This window comes from Pteropus vampyrus, unplaced genomic scaffold, assembly GCF_000151845.1.
Source record: "Pteropus vampyrus isolate Shadow unplaced genomic scaffold, Pvam_2.0 Scaffold76, whole genome shotgun sequence".
NCBI classification, from domain to species: Eukaryota; Metazoa; Chordata; class Mammalia; order Chiroptera; family Pteropodidae; genus Pteropus; species Pteropus vampyrus.
In genome coordinates this window covers 7,543,651-7,566,004 of record NW_011888857.1, presented here as the reverse complement: position 1 = coordinate 7,566,004, position 22,354 = coordinate 7,543,651, and the positions used below count along the sequence as shown (strand labels likewise).

General features: G+C 33.5%; 1 protein-coding gene across 1 annotated transcript in view; it reads left to right on the top strand.

Moving 5' to 3' along the window:
- Window positions 1–22,354, top strand: part of ANO5 (anoctamin 5) — an 84,637-nt gene that overhangs the window by 45,331 nt on the left and 16,952 nt on the right. Inside the window, exons 9-17 of the mRNA XM_011362601.2 lie at window positions 2,298–2,413; window positions 11,333–11,467; window positions 11,782–11,887; window positions 11,990–12,050; window positions 14,935–15,086; window positions 16,776–16,850; window positions 18,461–18,683; window positions 20,331–20,500; window positions 21,155–21,252. Coding sequence (XP_011360903.1) covers window positions 2,298–2,413; window positions 11,333–11,467; window positions 11,782–11,887; window positions 11,990–12,050; window positions 14,935–15,086; window positions 16,776–16,850; window positions 18,461–18,683; window positions 20,331–20,500; window positions 21,155–21,252 — 1,136 coding nt within the window. The remainder of the gene's footprint in view (window positions 1–2,297; window positions 2,414–11,332; window positions 11,468–11,781; window positions 11,888–11,989; window positions 12,051–14,934; window positions 15,087–16,775; window positions 16,851–18,460; window positions 18,684–20,330; window positions 20,501–21,154; window positions 21,253–22,354) is intronic.

Below are 22,354 nucleotides of genomic sequence, written 5' to 3'. Positions count from 1 at the left end.
TCACCTCCTGCTGTGCAGCCTTGCTCCTAACAGGCCACAGACCAATACCAGTCTGCCGCCTAGGGGTCAGGGACTCCTGCTATAAAGGACTTAAATTACATGCATGCATTAAATGCATTCATGTATTCATTCATTAAAGGCATAGTTGGTTTTAATTATATGTAAAGCATTCTGTTAGGTATTTTTGGAACATAACCAGGAATCCAAGCTCACAGACTAGGAATTTCTGGGAAATAATGCACATGTACAACTGCAAAATAAGCTAATGACTTCAGTCCTAAGAAAGAGTCAGACAGATATCTGAGATTTAAAAGAATGATTCTTTGAGGCTGGTGGATCATTGTACAAAACTATTGAGCTTTATAAGTTTAACAAAGAAATGACATTTTGAGTGATGCACCCATTTAACCCAAACTGAAAGCTTGATAGCCTAGTTTCTGGGGGTTTCTGAGGGAAACCTTCCCTTTGGATATTCAGTGTTGAAATATCACCACCCATTCACAGTAGACATCATGTGGCTGAACATGCATAAACTAAGATTTAACCTTGGAACTGTTGTTACTTTTATTTGTTTTATTCTTCCATACTTGTGAAAGATTTTTGATGATGTGCTCCCTTTTTGAGAAACACATTCCTTAGGAATATAGAAGAATCAAGTATTTCCATTTAAACAAGTGAGATCTAAATCATTGCCCATTATTTTGAAGGTAGTATTGCTGTAATAGTTTTCAAAAGCCCAAAGCCAAACTCTCTTTTCCAGGATTTAAACTATTGTACCAGCTTTCCTCTGTCAATATTTATTCAACAGTATGGTGATTGACTCTAGTCAGTTCAACACTGGTTAGTTGATTATGTTTGATATGTTTCCTATAAAGGTATAGCAGAATTTTCCAAAATGAATTGCAAATTTCAACAGGAGTATCAAGTCAGATGAATTTAACTTAAGTCTTAGAGAAATCATTCCTCCCAACCCATATTCTTTCCCCCTTCCTCATATTTTTCCTCCTGGCAAAAGAATTTCTAGGAGATTATGGATTCTAAATAATGCCATGGCCATTTGATAAAGTAGATCTATAGTGGGTTAATAAACGCTGCATTCTTTGTCAGCCTTTCTTCACAAAAGGGCTTGTTTCATTTTTTGAAGATGTTGAGGATTGTTTGTTTGTTTTTCTCTTCTTACTGGTACCAGGTTATAAAGCCAACCTAAAAAAAACAAATATCCTCAATCACCAGAAATTTTAATCCGTACATCTAGCCTTCCAGCAGAGCCTTTGTGCTTGCTAGAATCAGAGTTAGTGAGCAGTCGTTACAAATACCTATAATGTACTGTTAATTTTACTTTTTCTTTCTTTTTCTCTTGAATTCAAGTTTAGGTACTAGATTTTACCTTATGTACTTTAAAGAATCATTTTTTCCAGATAAACAAATATAGGCTGCTCTTTTTCTTTTCTTTGGTTTTTATTTTCATTTATTTTCTATTTTATTTCTCAAGGTTCAATAGGACTAACTACAGAAGAGGAAAACTGTTGGAATCTGGAGGATATAAAATCCTATACTTTGTCAAATAGAGATTTTCACATGTGCTTAATTTTAAATTGGGTATTTATTCAGTGTTGTCATCAGCAGTTCACTTGTCTAGGCAAATAGTTAAAAAGAATGTATTGAGCAGCTGTGTGTAGTCAGTGCTCTGCTAGGACATTAATAAAGCTACTTAGTACTTAATAGTGGGAAAAGAACTTATGCATGAAACAATGCTGAGGCTCTTAAGGGCCAAAGTTTATTGCATATATTTTAAGTTCGTTGGGAAATGGATATTTCAGTGAGGACAAGACAGATTCCCTGGAGGAGAGTCCTGTCATAGCGTTGCGACTTTAGATCGTTCACTTAACTTCGCTTGGGATTTAATTTTTCACTCTGTACAATAAAAGTGTTAGCCAGTTGCTAAAGTCCCAGCAAGTTATACAGTTATATGAATTCCCAAGCTGAATTTTATATTCAATTTGAGTAGAGAAGAAAGGACATTCCAGGTAAAAGGAACAACTTGAGGAAAGCCAAAGTCTCAAACTTTAACCTGCATTTTTAAATAACTGGGCGTGAATATTTAATAAATAAATCACTGTTATTATAGCTCATTATAGGTTTTAGTGCATAATTTCACATCAGTGGAATATGAAAATCTAAGTCTAAAAGTAAAAGAACATTCGCCTCATTCACTAACCTCATAAAAGCAGTGTTGGTTTACTTTGCCCTTGTCTTTTTCTTTGTTATTCACATATATTCTTCTTGAATATCTGTAGGGCCAATATTGGAAGCCATCAGAACCTCCTAATCCTGTCAATGAAAGGTACACGCTTTGCCAGAATTGGGCTCGGTTTTCTTATTTTTACAAGGAGCAGCCTTTAGATTTAATTAGGTAAGTTTTACACAGAATTAAACCAAATAAAACAATGGCATCATATTCCATTCTTTTTACTACTCTTCTCACCCACTACACTTTACATATACCCAGTTTTATATCTACACTGTCATTTAGTCATTCATTTGTGCACAGAATGCTGTTGCCAGAATGCTCTCTCTTAACCACCCTGCAGAGATAGCTCGGTGGTTCAGAGTTTGGGCCTTGGTATTTAGGTAGGCTATGTTCAAATCCAAACTCTTCCTCTTAGAAGCTATCTAAATTTATTCAAAGTGCTTAGCATCTATGAGACTCATCTGTAAAATGAGAATAACAAGAGTGCTTTCCTTATGGGGTTATTTGATAATTAAATGAGATATGTATATTTTTTAGCGTAGGGGCTAGCCTAGCACTTAGTGCTTCATACATAATATTTTTGTTTTCCTCAGTTCAGGAATTTAGAAGATAGCAGAAATGTTGTGTATGGGTATGTTTTATTGTGTTTGTGTGTGTGTATTGATCTCAGAGAGCTGTGAAGCCATTGGTTCTATAACCTTAATACTTTCTTTTTTTAAAAAATCTTTTGGCTCAGGCAGTTGTAAAACTTAGTGCCTGACCCTGTCTGATTTCTATGCTCTCAAGTAATTTCTTTAGACAGTTCTGTGAGCTAAGCAAGAAGACTATGGTTGCAGGTTCCTGCTTTGAACCATAACAATACTACATGCATACAGGATGATAGAAGACTCCTGCTATAATTTTGGTAAAGGAATAATTGGATTAGAACAGTTCACTTGGTGATTTATGCTTCCACTGTGATGCTTGCACGGCATTGCAGCATCTTTTTTAGGAGACTGATTTTGATTCATATATCTAAATCAACTGAAATGTTATCTCAACAGTTGTGTTTAAGGCAAATAAGAGGAAACATCTAGAATAAAAGGCAACTAGAGTATATAAACTGATGTTTTATGTAAATCGTTATATGAACTCTGTCAGATGAATCTTTTAATTGTTTTGAGTAATGGTCATTTAATTTTTTTTTACTTTAAAAAATTTTTTTAAGTAATTAATTTATTTTAATTAGTTTCAAGTATACAGTACATTGGTTAGACGTTTATATAGTTTATAAAACGATCCCCCTAATTGCTCCTTTTCTCCTCTGGTTTTCCACCTAGCCAATATATAGTGCTAACTACATTCCCTATGCCGTGCTCCCCATCCCTGTAACCATCTATCAACTACTGATTTGTACTTCTTTAACCCTTCACCCCAATATCCCAGCCCCCCAGCTGTCCTCCCCTGTTCATCACCAAATTGTCCACTATATTTGTGAGTCTGTTTTTGATTAAATTGTTCTTTTTGTTCCTTAGATTCTGCATATAAGTGAAATCATATGATATTTATCTTTCTGACTTATTTAAATTCTAAAAGTAGCACATTTATCAAAAAATTTTAACTAATAAAGTTTTAGTTAAAACTGTGCAAAGTTTTAAGTAAAATTCCACCTCTATTGCACTTCATAGAGGTAACTACTCTTGATTTGATAGTATCTATTCAGTCTTATTTTTATGTGCATGCATCATAAAGCACATAAACACATTTTCCCACCAGAGCAATGGTCTCTTTATTTACTTTTTTGCTTAGATTTTCTTTTTTTCATTAAATAATATGTTGTTGGTACCCATCCCTGTGAATACACACAGATCTAGCTCATACTTTTTAACAAGAACACAGTGCAATGTTATAAATTTTGATAATTCGTTTATCTAACTTTCTATTAAAAAACATTAGGCTGTTCCAAAATGTTCACTGTAAGAACAAGGCTGCTAAGAATATCTGCAGACATTATGCCCTTGGTGAATATTTTCATAGTATATTTTCAAAGAAGCAAAATTGTCAGAATGAAGGTTTATGTATTTTACATTGTTAAAAATATATTGAGAATATTTATTTAACTAACATTTTTAACTGTTTACGGGTGTTTCTGCTTTAAGTGTACCCCAAAGGTTTGTATTTATAACCCTAGATATACACAAACACATCTCAGGTCATTGCAGGTCTATCTGTAATACTTTGTTAGCATTTGCTAATTTTTTACAACAAAGTGGAAGCTCAGAAATTTCATGAGATGACAATGTCGAGCTTAAATTTAACAACTTTTTAAAGTTTTTTATCCTATGATTTAAGTAATTTTCCATTTATAGCAAGTTACACTGCTTTCCCATTTCAATAATGAGAAAATTTTTAATAAATTTAAATATTTAACAAAATTTAATGTAAAGCATTGATAACTAGGTATAAAGTTTTAAACTAGGTAACTGTAAAGGCAAAAAAGAAAACACTGTGTTATCACAAAGGTAGCGATTGTAGAAAATGGCTATTATTCCTAGGGTATCTTTTCGTTGGTTACATAAGATAATACTCTTAGGAATAGACAATGAAGTATTTAGGGATAAAGGGTCATGATGTATTCAATTAACTTACTTTCAGATGGTTCAGAAAAAGATATTTATAGATACATATATAGTTGTAAAAGGAAATACATATGAAGAGAGTGCAAATGGAACAATATTTTTACAATAAAATAAAGGATATATGGATGTTATTTGAATTATTCTTGCAACTTTTCTATATATTTTAAATCGTTTACAAATAAGACCTTTAATAAAAGTAGAGTCCAGAAATAGATCCACATATTCATGGTCAATTGATTTCCAACAGAGGTGTCTGTTTACTTATTTGGGGAAAGGATAGTCCTTTCCCATGCTAGAACAAATGGATATTCATATGACAAACATGTATCTTGATCCCGTCCTATATAAAAATTTATACTAACATTAAATGGATTAGAGAACTAAGTGTAAAGGGTAAAACTACAAATCTTCTAAAAGAATATGTTGGAGAAAAATCAATGTGACCTCGAGTTAGGCATGGATTTTTCAGATAAGACATATAAAGCAAAATTTAAAGAATGGATACAATTGACTTCATTAAAATTAAAAATGTCTTCACTTCATTAAAATTAAAAATGTCTTCACACTGTTACAAAAATAAAAAGGCAGACCACAAATCAAAAAATATACTTGCAACACACATATCAATAAAGGACTCTTATCCAAAATATTTAAGGAATTCTTACAACTCAATAAGAAGACAGAATAACTAAAAATGGACAAAAGATTATCGCAAATACTTTACCAAAAAAATATACTTATTAAAGGCCAATACATTAAAAGACGCACAACATCTTTATTCACTAGATAAATATTAAAATGTCATTGAGAAACTACCACACACCCTCTAGAATAGCTAAAATCTAAAAGATTGACGAGTGCTAACAGGAATGCAACTTTGACTCTCAAACATTGCTGGTGGGAATACAAATGGTATAGCAACTTTACAAAACAACTTGACAGTTTCTTATAAAGTTAAATATGCCCTTTTTATATGACCCAACAATTCCACTTCTAAGTCCTTACCCAGGAAAAATGTAGCATATGACCACTGAAACACCATTATTTGAATGTTCATAGTCGCTTAACTCAATATAATAATAGAAAACTGGAAACAACCAAAATGTTCATCAACTGGTGAATGAATAAATAAATTATCATGCATTCATACAATGGATTTTTCTCAAAAATAAAAAGAAATAAATTGCTAATACATGTAACATCAAGGAATGAATCTTAAAAGCATTATGCTAAAGAAAAAATGGCCACAAAAATCTAAGTCAAACTTATCATTTTTTTATTGCATTTGGATTTTTAGTTACAGAATGCCTTTTCATATGCACAAATTGTAGAGAAACTCACCCACGTTTTTTTCTACTTGCATAGTTTTCATTTTTTATGTTTAGATGCTTTATCCACTTGGAGTTAATTCTTACATATTGTGTGAGAGATAGATCTAGTTTTATCTACTTGCTCCAACACCGTTTATTAAAAAGTTTAATTGTTGCCCCAGTGATTTGAGGTACCACCTTTATCATATACTAGATTTCTATATGCAGTTGTTTATTTCTGGATTTTCTGTTCTATTCTGTTGATCTAGCTAACTATTCATACACCGATACCAGGCTGTTTTAATTACTGTGACTTCACTGTAGTATGTTTTAATATCTAAATGGGCTAATGCCTAATCATAGCTTTTATTTGCAGTGTTTTCTTGTACATTCTGCAGGTCTGTTTTTCCACATAAACTTTAGTATAAACTTGTCTAGCTCTCTACTAAAAAGATTGTTGGTATTTTTATGGGGATCACATTGAGTTTGTAAATTAATTAGGTAGGCTTCATATTTTGATGATATTGAGACTTTCTAATCAAGGAAAAGGTATGTATTTGTTCAAGCTTACTTTTAGGTAGAATTTTCTTTGTGTAGGTTATGAAACTTTTTAGTTTAATGCTAAGTATTATTTTTTATTCTCTACCAATTCTTATGTCTCTAATCACTTTCTTTCATTCAGCTGCACTGGCTAATAATTCCAAAACAATGTTCAGTAATAGTGGAGATAGTGGGTATCCTTTCCTCATTCCTGATCTTAGTGGAAACGTCTCTAGTGTATCCTCATTAAGTAGGAATTTCTTTTGCCTTTGTACATTACTTTGTCATTTTGCCACGGGACTTTGAGAGTTTTGATTGCTTGTTTGTTTGTTTTGAAATCTGATTGTTTTAACACATTATGTCTTGGAGTAGATTTTTCTAAGTCAGTTTTTCCTGGTTCCTGGTGGATCCTTTCAATGTGTAGCTTCTATTTTTTCGTTTATTTTCTGAAAAGTTGTCTTGGTTTATATTTTTAAAATATTAGTTATTTTGCAGTGTTTCGATTATTTTCTTTGGACTCCAATTATTTGTATATTTTGTCTTTTTTGCCTGTCATATATCAAACAATTTCTCTGAGACCCTTTTTACTTCTCTATGTCATTTTTATTCTTTTGATAGGTTTTCTGTTTTTAGTTTCTATTATTAGATTTTCACTTAATTTTTCCATTATTTGCTTTTGGGTATCTTATAATTTCAGTATCAGTTCTGACATGATCTTATATGATTTCTCTTTTTCCTCTCTTTCTAGAATTCTTTCACCTCTTGTTTTATTTTTTTATTTTTTTCTGTTTACCTCCACTCTCTTCTTATTTTTATATTTCTGGTGTTTTCTTATAGTTGTAATTATTTATTTTGACAACATTTAGTTGTTTGTAGTGCTTTATCACAGTATTCATCATGTTCTTTGGGGAGAATTTTCATTAGCTGAAATTATTTGTTTCAGATTTCCAGTTTTTAGAAAATATAATTTTGTAAGGATATGGCCTGCTTTTTTCTCTTTGTGTTTAATTCACAAACAATTTCTAGATTAGAGTGCATGTTTATGTTAGTTCTTTCCTATTCCATGTGGTTTCTTTTATGGATGATGGTACGTGGTTGTCACGTGCTATTTCTTTCATTTCTACAGGATCCTAACTGTACTTCTTATTTTCATCTTTCTCATATGGCCACATTTTTAAGGAGTACCACCCTTTATACGTAATTCTTACTCAGAAACAATGCTTCTTTGAGACTGTCACTTCCAGTTTTGCTCATTTTCAGATCCCTTCCTTTTAGCTTATACTACGAATTAACCAAATCTCAACATTTGTTTCCAGGGGTGATTTTGTCGGTGTTTGTGTAATGTCTCCAGCCTGCTTTACACTTTTTTCCCTAGTATTTCCTAAGCATCTTCACTGCTCTCTGTACCTCAGGTTTGTGGTAACAGATGATGGGTGCTGTTAGAACTGGGCATATTTCATTACTTACAGATAATTGGTGGTGATGGTGTTCTCTGTCATGAGACTGAAGGTCTGTATCAGGTGTGGTTTTATTTCCTCTCCTTGTTGATTGTATGGTCTTTCAGAAAGGTTTTGTGGGAAAACTTGATACAAATAAAATATCCTAAGAAAGAGAGGAATTGTCCAAACATGCATAATTAGAATGTATACATTCCTTTTATGAGAATTTTTTAAACATCACAAGATATTAGGCAATAGGCTAGGGCTACAAAGGTAATTAGAACACAGTTTCCCAACGTGAATATATTTTCAGGAAGACACCCAAATGCATAATAATTACAGCAGAGTGATACTCATGAAAGAATAGAGCACAGAGGAAAAATACCTACCTCAGGGAAAGTTTCATAGCGCTAATTCTCAAGCTGTGTTTTGAGAGATAAGTACTAGGTAGCTAGGTAAAAAAGATAGGAATATCTCCAACGGGGAAGCAAGTATAGAGCACTGGGCTGTGCGTTTATTTCTGCATGTAGGAGTAGTAGCAGATGAGACCTAAATGTTTATCAGAAACAAAATTATGAGGGACAGTGCTGAGGTGAAAGGACAAAACTTTTGAAGGAGGAAAAGGACACCATTTTCCTTCTTTAGAAACATCACTATTGGAAACAAGGAAGATACTTTAAAAGGATGTAAGACTGAAGTCAGGGAACTTAGGAGGCTATTAAAATTTTCCAGCAAAAGATATTAAAGATCATATCCAAGGTACTGGTAACAGGAAAGAGAGGATACTATGGATTAGAAAAAAGACTTTTGTGATAGAATTTATTGGACCTAGTGGGTGACTAGATATGGAGGATAAAAATAAATAAAGGCAGGATGACTTGGGGTACCTAGAAAGAGATTTAGAATATAGGATTCCAAATTCCTAGATTTCACATATTTCATGTTATCTTTATACAAACTTAAGTTTCATATTGAAATATTTGTAAAAGTTTTACTGCCTTTTGGGCACTGACCATTTTGTCATATTAGATTTTTTTTTTTTTTTCAGGAAAAACGATAACCCCAAAGTTGCCATCATTGATTTATCAGTCTTCAGTTTTATATGCCCTCTGATCCCAATTTTTCTTTTCAATTTAAGTGCTCCATGTAATTTTTTTATATAACCTATTGTGAAGGCTTAATACTTAGAAATAAAATTGATATACTAAGCTATATCATATGTAGCTCTTAAAATAAATATATTTTCAATTAATATAATGGTGCTGTTAAAATGCCAAGCTAAGCTAAGTTTCTCAGATGTCCATGAATTCACTGTAAAAATGAATCTCTTTAGACCAGATGTTTGAATTTGTTCATTTATTCCTCGAGTCTGTATCAGTTCAGTTTTATCATTCTTTTGATTATTTTCTGGGTCTCAGATTAAGTACTAAGTTCTGGGAATACAAAATTAGACCAATGCCTTCTTACAAAATCTCACAACCAATATTAAGGAATGTCTCCTACCTATCAGATGCTATATTAGATGATACAGGGCCACAGATGAGTTGAAAGCCTAGTAAGTAAAATGGACAGATTAAGAAATACCATAGGTGTAACCACAAGGTGCAATTTTTGAAAAAAATACTCAAAAAAAGGGTTCTATTTACATTTGAGTCTTTATAGAGTGTCTCGTTTGATTAGATTTCTCTCATTTTCTTTGTTATGAATAATAAGAATTTAGGTTAACATCTCAATCTTAATTCAATAATATATACATTTTTATTATAATGCAAATCTAAAACATGCCTCTTGTTTTTTGCACTCCTAAGGGATGGTTTAGTTGTTAATTGGTTATTGTTAAGCCCCTCAAGTCCAAGTTTAGTAAAATAGTTTCTATAATTCTATATATAATAAAAGCTCATCTGAGAATTTCTGTTTTTGAAATCTATATAATACTAATTAAAGATCTGGACTTCTTCAGGACTTTTTTTTTTTTTAATTCTCAAGAAATAAGATTCTTGCTATTTGAAAGGGGAAAAAAATGTAATTCTTTAAAAATAATGTTGAAATAGCTAGTTTCTTTATGAATTCCTAAAGAATTTTTAGATTGAATCTATAGCGATAATATTGTTTTACCTTCTTTAATTTTTAAAACATCAAATGGAAATAGACATGGTGAATAATAAATCTCACAAATCAAAATCTTTTTTCCTCTTTTTTAAAAATTTTGATGTTATATAGTATTATAGTGATTGCTATGTTTTTCAGCAAAAAGGAGAAAAAGCAGTTCATCCTAAGTGTGAATGAACCTCAGGAAGTTGTTAATGGCAAATTAACAAAGGAATATGATTATAATTTAATTTCATGTTTATAGTGAAGAGCAGAACAAAGAAAAACAACAGTGTAAAAATATCACTTGAAAAGAATGGAAGGTGGTACAAGCAGTAAGATGCTAGTTTGGTTAGAAAAGATTAGAAATTTTGAAAAGTGTAGAGTGGGAGATTACATGAAATTAATATTGAATATGAGAAAAGTATTTTAAAATCTTCTCATTAGGAGATTAAGCTTATACCCTTCATGTTCAGAGTTGCCTTTTTGAAATTACAGTTTAACATTTTGTGCTGTCATTGATTTATATGTAGCATGCTATTAGTACCAAAAAGAGATTGGATCTATCTGCCTAGGAAACTATGGAAAGGCTTTACAGATTTGGTGAGCTGCGCTCTATATGAGTAAGGAAGAGGATTAAGCTGATTTAAAACAAACAAATGAACAAACATACAAATACGTGGTTTTCTGAAGAAGAGTACTATATTCCCTGGTTCCTTGAGGGTTTCCTTAAGGGGTGCTGGGTTTAAAAACAACAGTTTTACATCCCACATATGAGGAATATCATGTAGTTTTCAACTTTTCCTGACTTATTCGCTTCACGTGATTATCTCAAGCTCCATTATGGACACAGAGGGCCTCTGTGTTATCTCTTTTAATCCTTACACCAATTCTGTGGATAAGCATCAACCTGCATTTTATGATGTGGAAACTAAAGCTTAGAAGTTTAGTACCTTTACCAAATTATATTGCTAGAAAGCAGTGGAGCCAAAATTAGCATACAGGCTTGTCTGAATGCAAAACGAGGCTGTTTGTACTTGAATTATTCTTCCAACCTCTGACTCTTGTTTTTATTCTCTTTTATAGGAATTATTATGGGGAAAAAATTGGCATCTATTTTGTCTTCCTCGGATTTTACACAGAAATGCTATCCTTTGCAGCTGTAGTTGGCTTAGCTTGTTTTATTTATGGCTTATTATCAATGCATGGTAACTCAAGTAGGTAAGTGCAATTGAGTTGCCTAAATAGAGAAAACGTCTTGATCTTATACTAACTGAAACTGGTATTATTACTTCCCTGGCATTTGTTTCAGAATGTTTCTTTATGGCAGCAGATAATTGATATATCATAAAAAGCAGCTGCCCTAACCTGGTGCTTTCTAAAAAAATCTGTATTTAATGATTAGTTCTAAAGATCCAGTTCCTCAAAGCATGACTTGACCTACTGCAGAAATTGCTTTGTTCTGATAAGAACAGCTTTGGACTTTCACCGAAACATGCATCACTTTAAAAATAACTTTGCTGTTCACTCTGCAGCACCGAAATCTGTGACCCTGATATTGGAGGTCAGATTATCATGTGCCCACTCTGTGATCAAGTGTGTGATTATTGGAGACTAAATAGTACATGTTTGGCTTCAAAGGTATGTATGTATTTGGGGATGTTGAGAAGACTTGTAATTTTCCTGCTTTTGCATTGTATTTGAAACTAATACTATTTGTGATGTTATTCTTGTTTCATACAGGTCTCCCATTTATTTGATAACGAGTCAACAGTGTTCTTTGCAATATTCATGGGAATTTGGGGTGAGTAGTCACATAAAAAACAACTTTCTCCATATTACGTGTTATATGGCTCATCTGTATAACATATACAGATAGTATACCTTACATACCAAAGGTGATTTTAGATCTTTGTGTCCTTGCTAGATTAGTACACCAGTAGAGCCCACTTCAATGTTCTTTAGTCCTTCGCCCAAGAAAGGCCCCCGTTAATCATCTGCTTATTTTTCTGAGAGACAGTATAGTTTTTGAAACTTCATATGTATTCAGCTCTTACTGTCTCTCAGCCCTATGGTTAAAAAATAGTCTGAATAAATAGTTAATTCAGGAGAGAATATACATAATTATTTGGTGGCTAGAGGATATTGAGTCATGAATGCAAACTGGAGTAAGAATCAAAATAAATTATTGAGGGCTAATAAATCACTGTTTAAGTCTGAGTTCCCTGTGACTAATTCTCATTCTAGCTTCCAGTTTCATTTGATAAAAATCTTCCATATAAAGCGGAATTGCCCTTAATTTTGAAAATGTTATAGCATTTCATATTTTTCATTTCACATAGGAAGTAGAGGTGTTAAGAAGTTGTTCCTACCATCAATGAGGTAAATATTTTCTATAAAAGTAACTCAGCAAGCAGAGGCCTAAGGACTTCTAAAACATGTCTCAGAATTTAGAGGACTCTGGAAAAATTAGTCTTTTTTTCCTTTCTAATTAAAAAAAAAGTCTTTAACAAATACAAATATGTGCATTTAAAAACTGGGCAAAGGACAAAGTTAGCTTCATCCAGCCAAAAAGACAACAAAATTTCTTGGTGTATATGTGAAGCAGAGGGATTTATGGGTTTCTGTCACTTCTGCTTGTCCACTATGGTCTAAAGAGAGCAGCCCAGATTCAAAGAGAATGGAAGGTAGAGAAACCTTAGTAACAATTCTTCAGCAACCCCAAGTTTGGTAAGTTGGTGTATGAACATCTCCATCATGTGGCTGCCATATCCTGCCTAATCATTAATTGGAATCTGAAGTGAATGATAGGTACACAAATTAAAACAAGTGTAGTAGTTTTTGATTGCTTCCATTGAGAGAGATAGTATACCACACTAACTTTATATTTCATGATAAATAGAGGAGAAACCATATGCAAAAAACTCAGCAACACTACAAGCATTTTGAAGAGGTGCTATCATCAATTAGTTCTTTCAGAAAAGTTTGTTGTAGCAGTGAATTGATTTAGCTTTGGTTTTTGAGGATCTTAGCCAAATTCTGTGAAAACAGAACTGCAAGTATATTTGTTTTAGTACAAATACTAATCAACAAGTAAGCTGAAACAAAGGATCAGTTGGCAGAGTAAGTGTGAAGAAAACATTCCAGGTTAAAGGAATAGCACTAGTCCAAGAGATTGAGGCCTGAAAATAAAATAATGCATACTGTGCTTTGTACTGGAGGGTAAGAAATGCTTATTTCTTTTTAACTTATTGGCTTGTTTGTAATTAAAATATATACCCATCATAGTAAATTCAAGCAGTATATAGGAACAAAAGAAAATAATGTTAAAATCACCAGAAATAAAATTTATTATTTTGGCCAGAATTTTTCATAATTCTTTGCTCTGTGTATGGACATGTGTATTCATATAATTTTATGTAAATGGTACAATATTGTAGTTTTAAACCTACTTTTTTATTCAACAAACAGTAAATGATGGGACTCATTCTATAGCAGTGAATACGTGGATGTGTGTATTTATGACTAAATAGAATTGTTTTTTATGAATTCATCATACTTTATCTAACCAGTTCTCTATTGTTGGATATTTAGGTCACTTTCACTTTCCCCCCAGTTTTATTGAGATACAGTTGACATATAACACTTTATTAGTTTAAGGCATATGATATAATGAGTTTAGTTAATATCCATCACCTCAAAGCTACCATCTTCTCTTCTTGTGATGGAACATTTAAGATCCACTCTTAGTAACTTTCAAATATACAACACAGTAATTTTAACTATAGCCATTGTGCTATACATTATATCCCCAGAACTTATTAACCTTACAACTAGACATTTGTACATTTTGACCACTTTCACCCATTCCTCCCCACTTCCCCACCCCCATCAACCACCAATCTATACTCTGTTTCTATGAGTTTGTTGGTTTGTTTTTAGATTCCACATGTAATTGAGATCAAACATTATTTGTCTTTCTCTGTATGGCTTATCTCACTTAGTATAATACTCTCAAGGACCATTCATGTTGTCACAACCAGATGGCAGGATTTTCTTTTTTTTTTATTGGCTGAATAATATTCCATTGCATATGTTTACCACATTTTCTTTATCTATTTATCCATTGCTGGACACCTAGGTTGTTTCCATGGTTTGACTATTGTAAGTAATGCTGCAATGAACATGGAACATATATTATATATATATATATATACTGAGAGACGGGGACAGAGACAGAGACAGAGAGAGAATGAGAATGTGCTGTGGAATGGCTCTTATGTTTTTCTTAAATTTCCCTAATGTATAATTGCTTGAATGATTTCCCTAGAAGACTGAATGATTTCAGTAAAAGGCTGATTTTGCAAATCAGTGTTAGTAAAAAGTTAAATTTAAATATTACTTCAAATTATTTTAATGAAGAGAGAGAGTAATGAACCTGAAATTTTTTTTACATGGACTGTTATCTAAGGAATTAACTAGAAATTTTATAGGAGTTATTTTAGTGTTACATATTATGCCAACATTAATAATTTTGTAATTTTATCATCAAACATAATAGTGACAAAAGAATTATCATGCAACCAATTTGGTATTTAAAAGAAGAGGAAAAACTCAGTTATTTTCTCATTCACTTTATTTCTCCATCTCTTGATTATATTTGTTTCTGTACATTTATTTGCCTATAGTCACATTGTTTTTGGAGTTTTGGAAACAGCGACAAGCCAGACTGGAATATGAATGGGACCTGGTGGACTTTGAAGAGGAACAGCAGCAGCATCAGCTGAGACCTGAATTTGAAGCTATGTGTAAACACAGGAAAATGAATACAGTGACTAAGGTAGATTAGGAAACCAAAATGGGCAGCGTATCTCAGTGGACACACTGCTTTGGGTTACCTCTCAAATAATGATGTATTACACCTACTCCTCCCTGCCACTAGATTATTTCGAAGTAAATCCAAGGCATCATATCATGAAATCTATCATTTTAATACTAAGTGAAATAAAAGAAAAATAGAAAATAGTGTGTTATGTTGTGGGCTTTGTATATAAATACTTATACATGGAAAGGATACTAAGTTAATATGCAAAAATTATATTAGTATCGTATCAAGATAGTAGGCTTATGAGTGATTGTTTTATTAGACCAAATTTTATTCAGTGAGCCCATTTTAATTGATTATAATGGAAAGGTCATTGCACTGCTGTCTAGGGGTGGAAGTCTGTATTTTGGGATTCCTAACTGGCAAACCGGCTATATACTGTGACTGAGTAGTTTGACATCTTGGCCTCAGTTTTTTTTTTCATGTGAAAATGAAAGATACTTTGCCCTCAAACACCAGACTCTTGGCAGCATATTCTTAGAGTTCCTACCTTTCCATAATCTGTAATCACTGTGCTACTAGATGCTATCAAAGAGAGCCACTCATATTTTAAGAGATAAAAAGAAAGAGCCAGCCTATTGGCTTTGCCAAAAATTATTGACAGTAAAAATCAGACGTACTGAATGATTACCTTTGAAACTAGTTGAAAAACAATATGTGTTGATTCACTGTTAATTATCCACTTAGCTTTAATGGTTTTGAAATCAAGAGTTTTGTTTTTCTTTTTTTAATTACTTTCAGGGTTCTTCAGTGGTTAAATACAACGAAAACGCTCGCATTTGAGTCTATATTGGGAACACACACATACATGTATGGACACACACATGTGTGCACACCAATATGCACACACACACACACACACACACACACACACACACGAACATTCACGTTGTATACACACATGCACATAATCACATGCACGCATCCTAGGTTTTGCTCGAGCTCTTGGACAGCTTCCTCTACCTGTTTCTACTCAGCCCTGAAAATATACAAGATGTAAAATCTTATATTTTAGATAGAATGGTATGATTTAGATTTCTGCCCATATCTATTTTTTATTGTATGGCAATATTCTTTTGGATAAAATCTAACTGCCTCTTTATGTAGCTAAGAATGTTAGCTGATGTAATTAACATCTCCCATTAATGACTTAAAAAGCATGAAAATGAAAAAAAATCTGGGACCCTGAACTGTGAAGAATAACACAATCTTATAAATATAAAGAAGGCATTCTATTTATTATCCTGCAGAGCAATTACAGAGCAATTCAATTCAATCAATTCAATTTAACTGAGCTAGAATGAAATTGTAACATTATTAAAGCATGTCTGCTTAAGCAGCTGCCTTCGTGCTTTGACTTTGTTTCCTGTCTACCAGGCCTTGAATACCACTCTAATACAACACACAGGAAATAGTGTGTGGTGTACTCATATCTCATACCATGTATAAAATGTGTCATCTAAGAGCCCTGAAGCTTTCTACTTGAAAGAGAAGGAACCATTGCTAGAATGTAGCTTTCCATGAGCTGTGCTGGACCCTTTCGGGAGGTGGTTACTTTAACTGGGCTTTGTGACTGACTACTTCTTAGAGTCCCCACTTTGAGGACAGATTTTAAATTTTGCTGTGCTTTCTTCAAAATTACAGGAGATGGAACCTCACATGCCTCTACATCGTCGTATTCCATGGTACTTTGTATCAGGAGCCACGGTAACACTATGGGTAAGCATTCTTTAAAATCGTTACCATTGCTTTGACATGCAGTCATATTAGCATTATCTCAATAGTTGTATCTGAAATGGCTCTTGAATTCTTTCTTTTCCTTTTTCCTCCACAGTCTTTTTATCTTGAATAGAGCTCCTATATAAAATAAGCAGTAATTTACATGGATGTTCTACAATTAAACCTTGGAAAATAGCTGGGGGTGGGGGGTGGAGGAGCTTTGTCTTAGAGCCTGTCCCTCCCCTTCTCCCAACTATTAATTAGGTGATAACTTGAAACCACACCAGTTTAACAAACAATTCGATTGCAGATTATTTGGTTAGTTTTTTAAAATTATTAATTTATCTTTATCTTTACTTAAAATATATTTACAGAATGAAAAGAAAACTCCTCAAACTATTAAGGTTTATTCTCTCGCTGAGATAAACCAGAAAATGTTACTTCTACTTCAAGAATTTAAGTATCACACCCCATTGTGAGGGAGTCATGTTTTCTTCATGCCTTTTAGCTAATAGAGTCCTTGATCATAATCTATTTCCTGCCCCCTCACCTTTTCCAAATTTGTGCCCTCTTACGGTTGAACTTTAATTTTAGGAAAAGAGATAATGTTACCCTTTGAGAGTTTTTCATGTTGAAGTATATAAGATTATCAATTGTGGACCATAGTTTAACCTCATCAATCCATAATGTCCCATAATTTATCTTTAAAATTTCTTGTTAAAAGTCCTGGTTTTCTATTTTAAATATGTGTTTTCTTAGATGATTAAACAATCACTGAGGAGAGAGGATAGAATAAAGCAAGTAATAATGAATTTGGGACACACCTTGAGAAATATTCTGGAGAGTGGTCCCAGAAAGATTATTCTTTTATTTCCAGTATTTATTCAATTTGATTCAGTTCCTCAACTTTCAGAATAAAATATTCCAGTTATTAATATAAAGCCATCCCTATACCTTTGTGTTTTTGCAATATGGGAAGTGTATAAAATTTCTAGCAAATCTGACAAATGTCTAAACTATCAGGCACATCAGACCACTAATGGCAACATTCTAAGAGGAAATGAACTACAATCTTTAGGTGTATTTTTCTTGGGAAAGTAAGTGATCTTCACACTACATGTTTAACTATAGTCTAGAGCAGAGGTTGGCAAACATTTTTTGTAAAGGGGCCAGATATATTTTAGGCTTTTTGGGCCACAAATAGTCTCTGGCACATAACTGTCTTTGTTTTTCTTTACAACCTATAAAAACTCAAAAAAAAAAAAAAAAGAACATTCTTAATTCAAGGGCCATGCCAAAACCACAAGCAGGATTTGGCTTTCTGGCTAATTTTCTTAACTCTTGCTCTAGGATGGGCCTAGAGGATGGGCCATGAATACTTTTCTGTTTTAGGCTTACTCAGCTGCTACCATACGCCTTATTTTTAACCTTTTTAACTTATTGTTGTTCATTTCCTGCCATCTTTGGTGTGAGAGGCTGACTTGGTTTGCTTTCCATGTCAGAGCTGCTAAATGTAATATAATGAGATGCAGAGACTAATATATTTCAGATATGTATGCAGCATGGCGCCGCAGAGACCAGAATGACCAACCTGTGTTTTCCTTCCCCAGATGGCTCTTGTCGTTTCTTGTATGGTAGCTGTGATTATATACCGCCTGTCAGTCTTTGCTACATTTGCCAGCTTCATGGAAAGTGAAACATCCTTAAAGCATGTCAAAAGTATCCTCACTCCTCAGATAACCACAGCACTCACTGGATCATGCTTGAACTTTATTATCATCTTGTTCTTGAATTTTTTTTATGAAAAGCTGTCTGCCTGGATTACAAAAATGGGTAAGCCGACCAAATTATTAGTGTGACTCTGAAAAGGGGTTCCTACCAATGCTCTCCATCCATTTTGGATCATCCCCCAGAGAGTTTATTTTTTAAAAACACATTTTAAGGCAGTTTTGCTCTATAGGTAGACCCATAGCCTGGTACTTCAGCATCCCATAATAGCTACATTCAGGCCATTATAGTGGAAGCAGGAAGTACTAAAAAGAAGAATTAAAACACTATAGATCTTTTTGAGTATTCTCATCTGCCTTGATAGTGTTAGTTGAATTCTAAGTAAACTCTTCACTTTTCACAGGACACAGATACTTTTTATTTCCTGTGTATGGTTTTCACCAAGTACTTAGTTTTGAAAACTATCATGAGAAAAATAGAACAATCAGCTTCTCCCGAATAAAGATAACATTTAGCCCTTCTCTTTTCAATTGCCATGTCTTAGAACCTGGATTATTTTCTTTTTAAAATATTAAAATTTCTCCTAAAGCCACAAGGGAAGGTGAAGGGTCAGATTCAATCGGGGAGAGTAGCACACAGCACAGTTGGGAATAGATCAGAGACTACCCAAGGCCTCAGCTTCTCCTCTGAGTGCTCCGTCCAGGAGCTCCCCCTCTGCCATCGTGCAGTGACAGCATGCCCAGCGGAACCAGAAAGAACACATTTTCATGCAGCACTGGAGGAAGCACTGGGAGGCAGCTCTCACCAAATTTTATCCTCCAGTTTTGAGTTCTTTTCTCTTAATTTTACTTCTTTTTCTTTCTGCAAGCAACAGCAAAGAAAAAAAAATTATAGCGGATAACACCTAAAAATGAAGTACTTAAAAAAATCGCAGCTTTCTTCAATGAGAAAAGTCACTTGTGTTCACTTAGGAGATTGTGTAGGAATGCAACTAAATTTCACTAAAATGGAGGTGTTATCTGTGTCTTTAGAAAAATATGTTATTATTTAGTATTGCTGAAAATGTCATGGATTTGGTTGGATCCACTCATGCTATTGGGAGATCAGCAGCTCAGATAAACATACTTCTTTACCTTTGTATGCCTCATGATGCTTTATTGTAGTGTGAAGAAAATCTAATATTTTCTTATCTTTGGAATTCATTAAATGATAGATCACGATAAGGAGAGGGAAAATGTGTGGTATTACTGCCACCATTTGCATGATATCGTTTTCAAAATTTACATAGTTATTTAATTTATGAGGGAAAAACACAATTTGGTTTGGAAATCATCCTCTGCCCTTGATATAAGTTTACTTTGTTAAAACTGGATTGAAAACAGATGCGAGAGAGCAGAGAGAGATTTCTAATGCATTTACGGGCTATCATATAGTATATGGAAATTGGAAAAAGGCTCTTAAGTCTAATATGGGGTTGAATTCCATATTCTGACTATGTGACTCCAGGCAAGTATTTCACCCCTCTAAATGTAATAATAACTGCTTCCCAGGCTTCTCCAGTGATGAGATTAATACAAAGTCTCCAGTAGAAAGCCTGGAGTTAATATTAGGGTCTGTCATGACCAGATAGGCAAGCATTTCAACAGGCTCTCAGAATAATATGACTATATATTTACTTGTCCCAGAGATTACAAAATTTAAGGAGAAACAAGAAGGTGCATTATTAAACCTTGGTGTTTTTTTACTTACCAGAAATTCCTCGAACTTACCAGGAGTATGAAAGCAGCCTGACCTTGAAAATGTTCCTGTTTCAGTTTGTGAATTTTTACTCATCCTGCTTCTACGTAGCTTTCTTTAAAGGAAAATTTGTGGGCTATCCTGGAAAATACACATATTTATTGAATGTGTGGAGAAGTGAAGAGGTAAGATTCTCTTGAGAGGCGAGATTTGTGGTTTCAGTAACTCAGAGTTAACTAAATACTATTTTATGTCCAGCACTAACTCAGATATTTTCAAGTTGCAAGAGAAGTCTGACAGTGACTCTGTCCACAGAGAATATTGGTTTTAAAATCCATGTCATCTGATAGCTCTTCCAGTTCTTTCTGGGCAAGAAGCTATATTATGCTTATTGTATGGTAGTAAAATGTGAGCTGTGAAATGTGATAAGTAAGTTCTATATTCTAGAAGGCTTCCTGAGAAGGATGAATAATAGAAAAGGGGTCCACCATGGGTAAAAGTTAGACCAGATCAGTGGTTTCCAAACCTGACTGTATTCAAATCACATGGAAAAAATAACAACTTCCAGCCCTAACCCAGACATATGGAAGCATAATTTTCTAAGAGTGAGATCCAGAAATCTCTTATTAACACATTCCAAACATGAACCTAATGCAGCTAGCTAGCCTGGCACTGGTCTATGATCACGCTTGGAACAATTGAGATAAATATCCCTTTATATCCTTTAATAGCCATTCCAACCCAAATCTTCAGATTCTGATCTGAATTGGGATTTCTTTTGTTGCAAAAGTTTCATCGCTCATCTTTCACTTCTTTCTGCTCTTCCGGCTTCTGACTAGTGTGACCCTGGAGGCTGTCTCATAGAACTGACGACCCAGCTGACCATCATCATGACTGGGAAGCAGATCTTCGGAAATGTGAAAGAAGCCATTTATCCGTACGTATGACTTAAAAGTTTTTGCTTGATTTAAGTAACCATGAGAGATTCTCTCTGTAATTAGATGGAATTCTTCGGTTATCATTGTGCCTTTGTTAGCAAATGTTTAAGTCGACAAAATAATTTACTTTTAATCAACAGTCAAGAATTCATTAAGGTACTACAGGTTTTTAAATATGCATCTTCGTAGCTTGAGTCAAGTTGAGGGAAAGGTAATCATTCCCCTCTCCTGGGAAGATTCCACTGAGAAATGTAAATGTTATATCCTCTGTAGATTTTCTACATGTTGCATATTATTTCTCAAGATAACAAAAAATTGAACTCTGTGAAAGTACTCATTTTTCATGGACACTTCTAGGCACAAAAATTGGTCATGAATGAAATGCTGGTTCATGATATCTGTTGATATCTGTTCTAAAAGTATAGAAATAATTAATACATTAATTGATATCTGTTCTAAAAGCATAGAAATAATTAATACATTAGAAAAAGAGAAAACCAAAATGACAGTTGATCTCAAATGTAAGATGAAAATCACCATGGACAAAAAGAGAAAGTATCATAAGCCTATAATCTTGTAAGGCTCCTACTTAGAAAACGACAGTTTCAGAGTTTCACACCCGCCATATAAAGTGGGCTAAAAGTGCTTTATTTAAGACAAGTGATTGGCCAGTTTAACTGTATTTGAAGCCAAGGACTGTATTATTTTCCCTTATTCATAAATGAGGTTGAAAACACTTTCCCTTTCATTCCTACCTCTCCCCCCACCACCCTCCTGCCCACAATTTCATAGTATTCTGCAGTATTTCATGTGCTGGCAAAGAACATAGACTTACCCTTTCAGATAGTATTTGATATCCCTATATTGCTTCAGAGGAATAACTTCAAACTGATATTTTAAGTCCTAGCTCTAGATTGAGAATCTGGATGGCAGAGTGGAGGTAACCTCTAAACCAAAAACAAGAGGGAGAATAAATATGCACAGAGAGGAAAAGAGACAAACAAGGAAGTAAAAGAAAAAAGAAATGAGTAAAATTAAGCCTACAAACCAAAATTTCAAAACTTATGACGAGATTTAATACTGCCAAAGCTGCAAACGAAA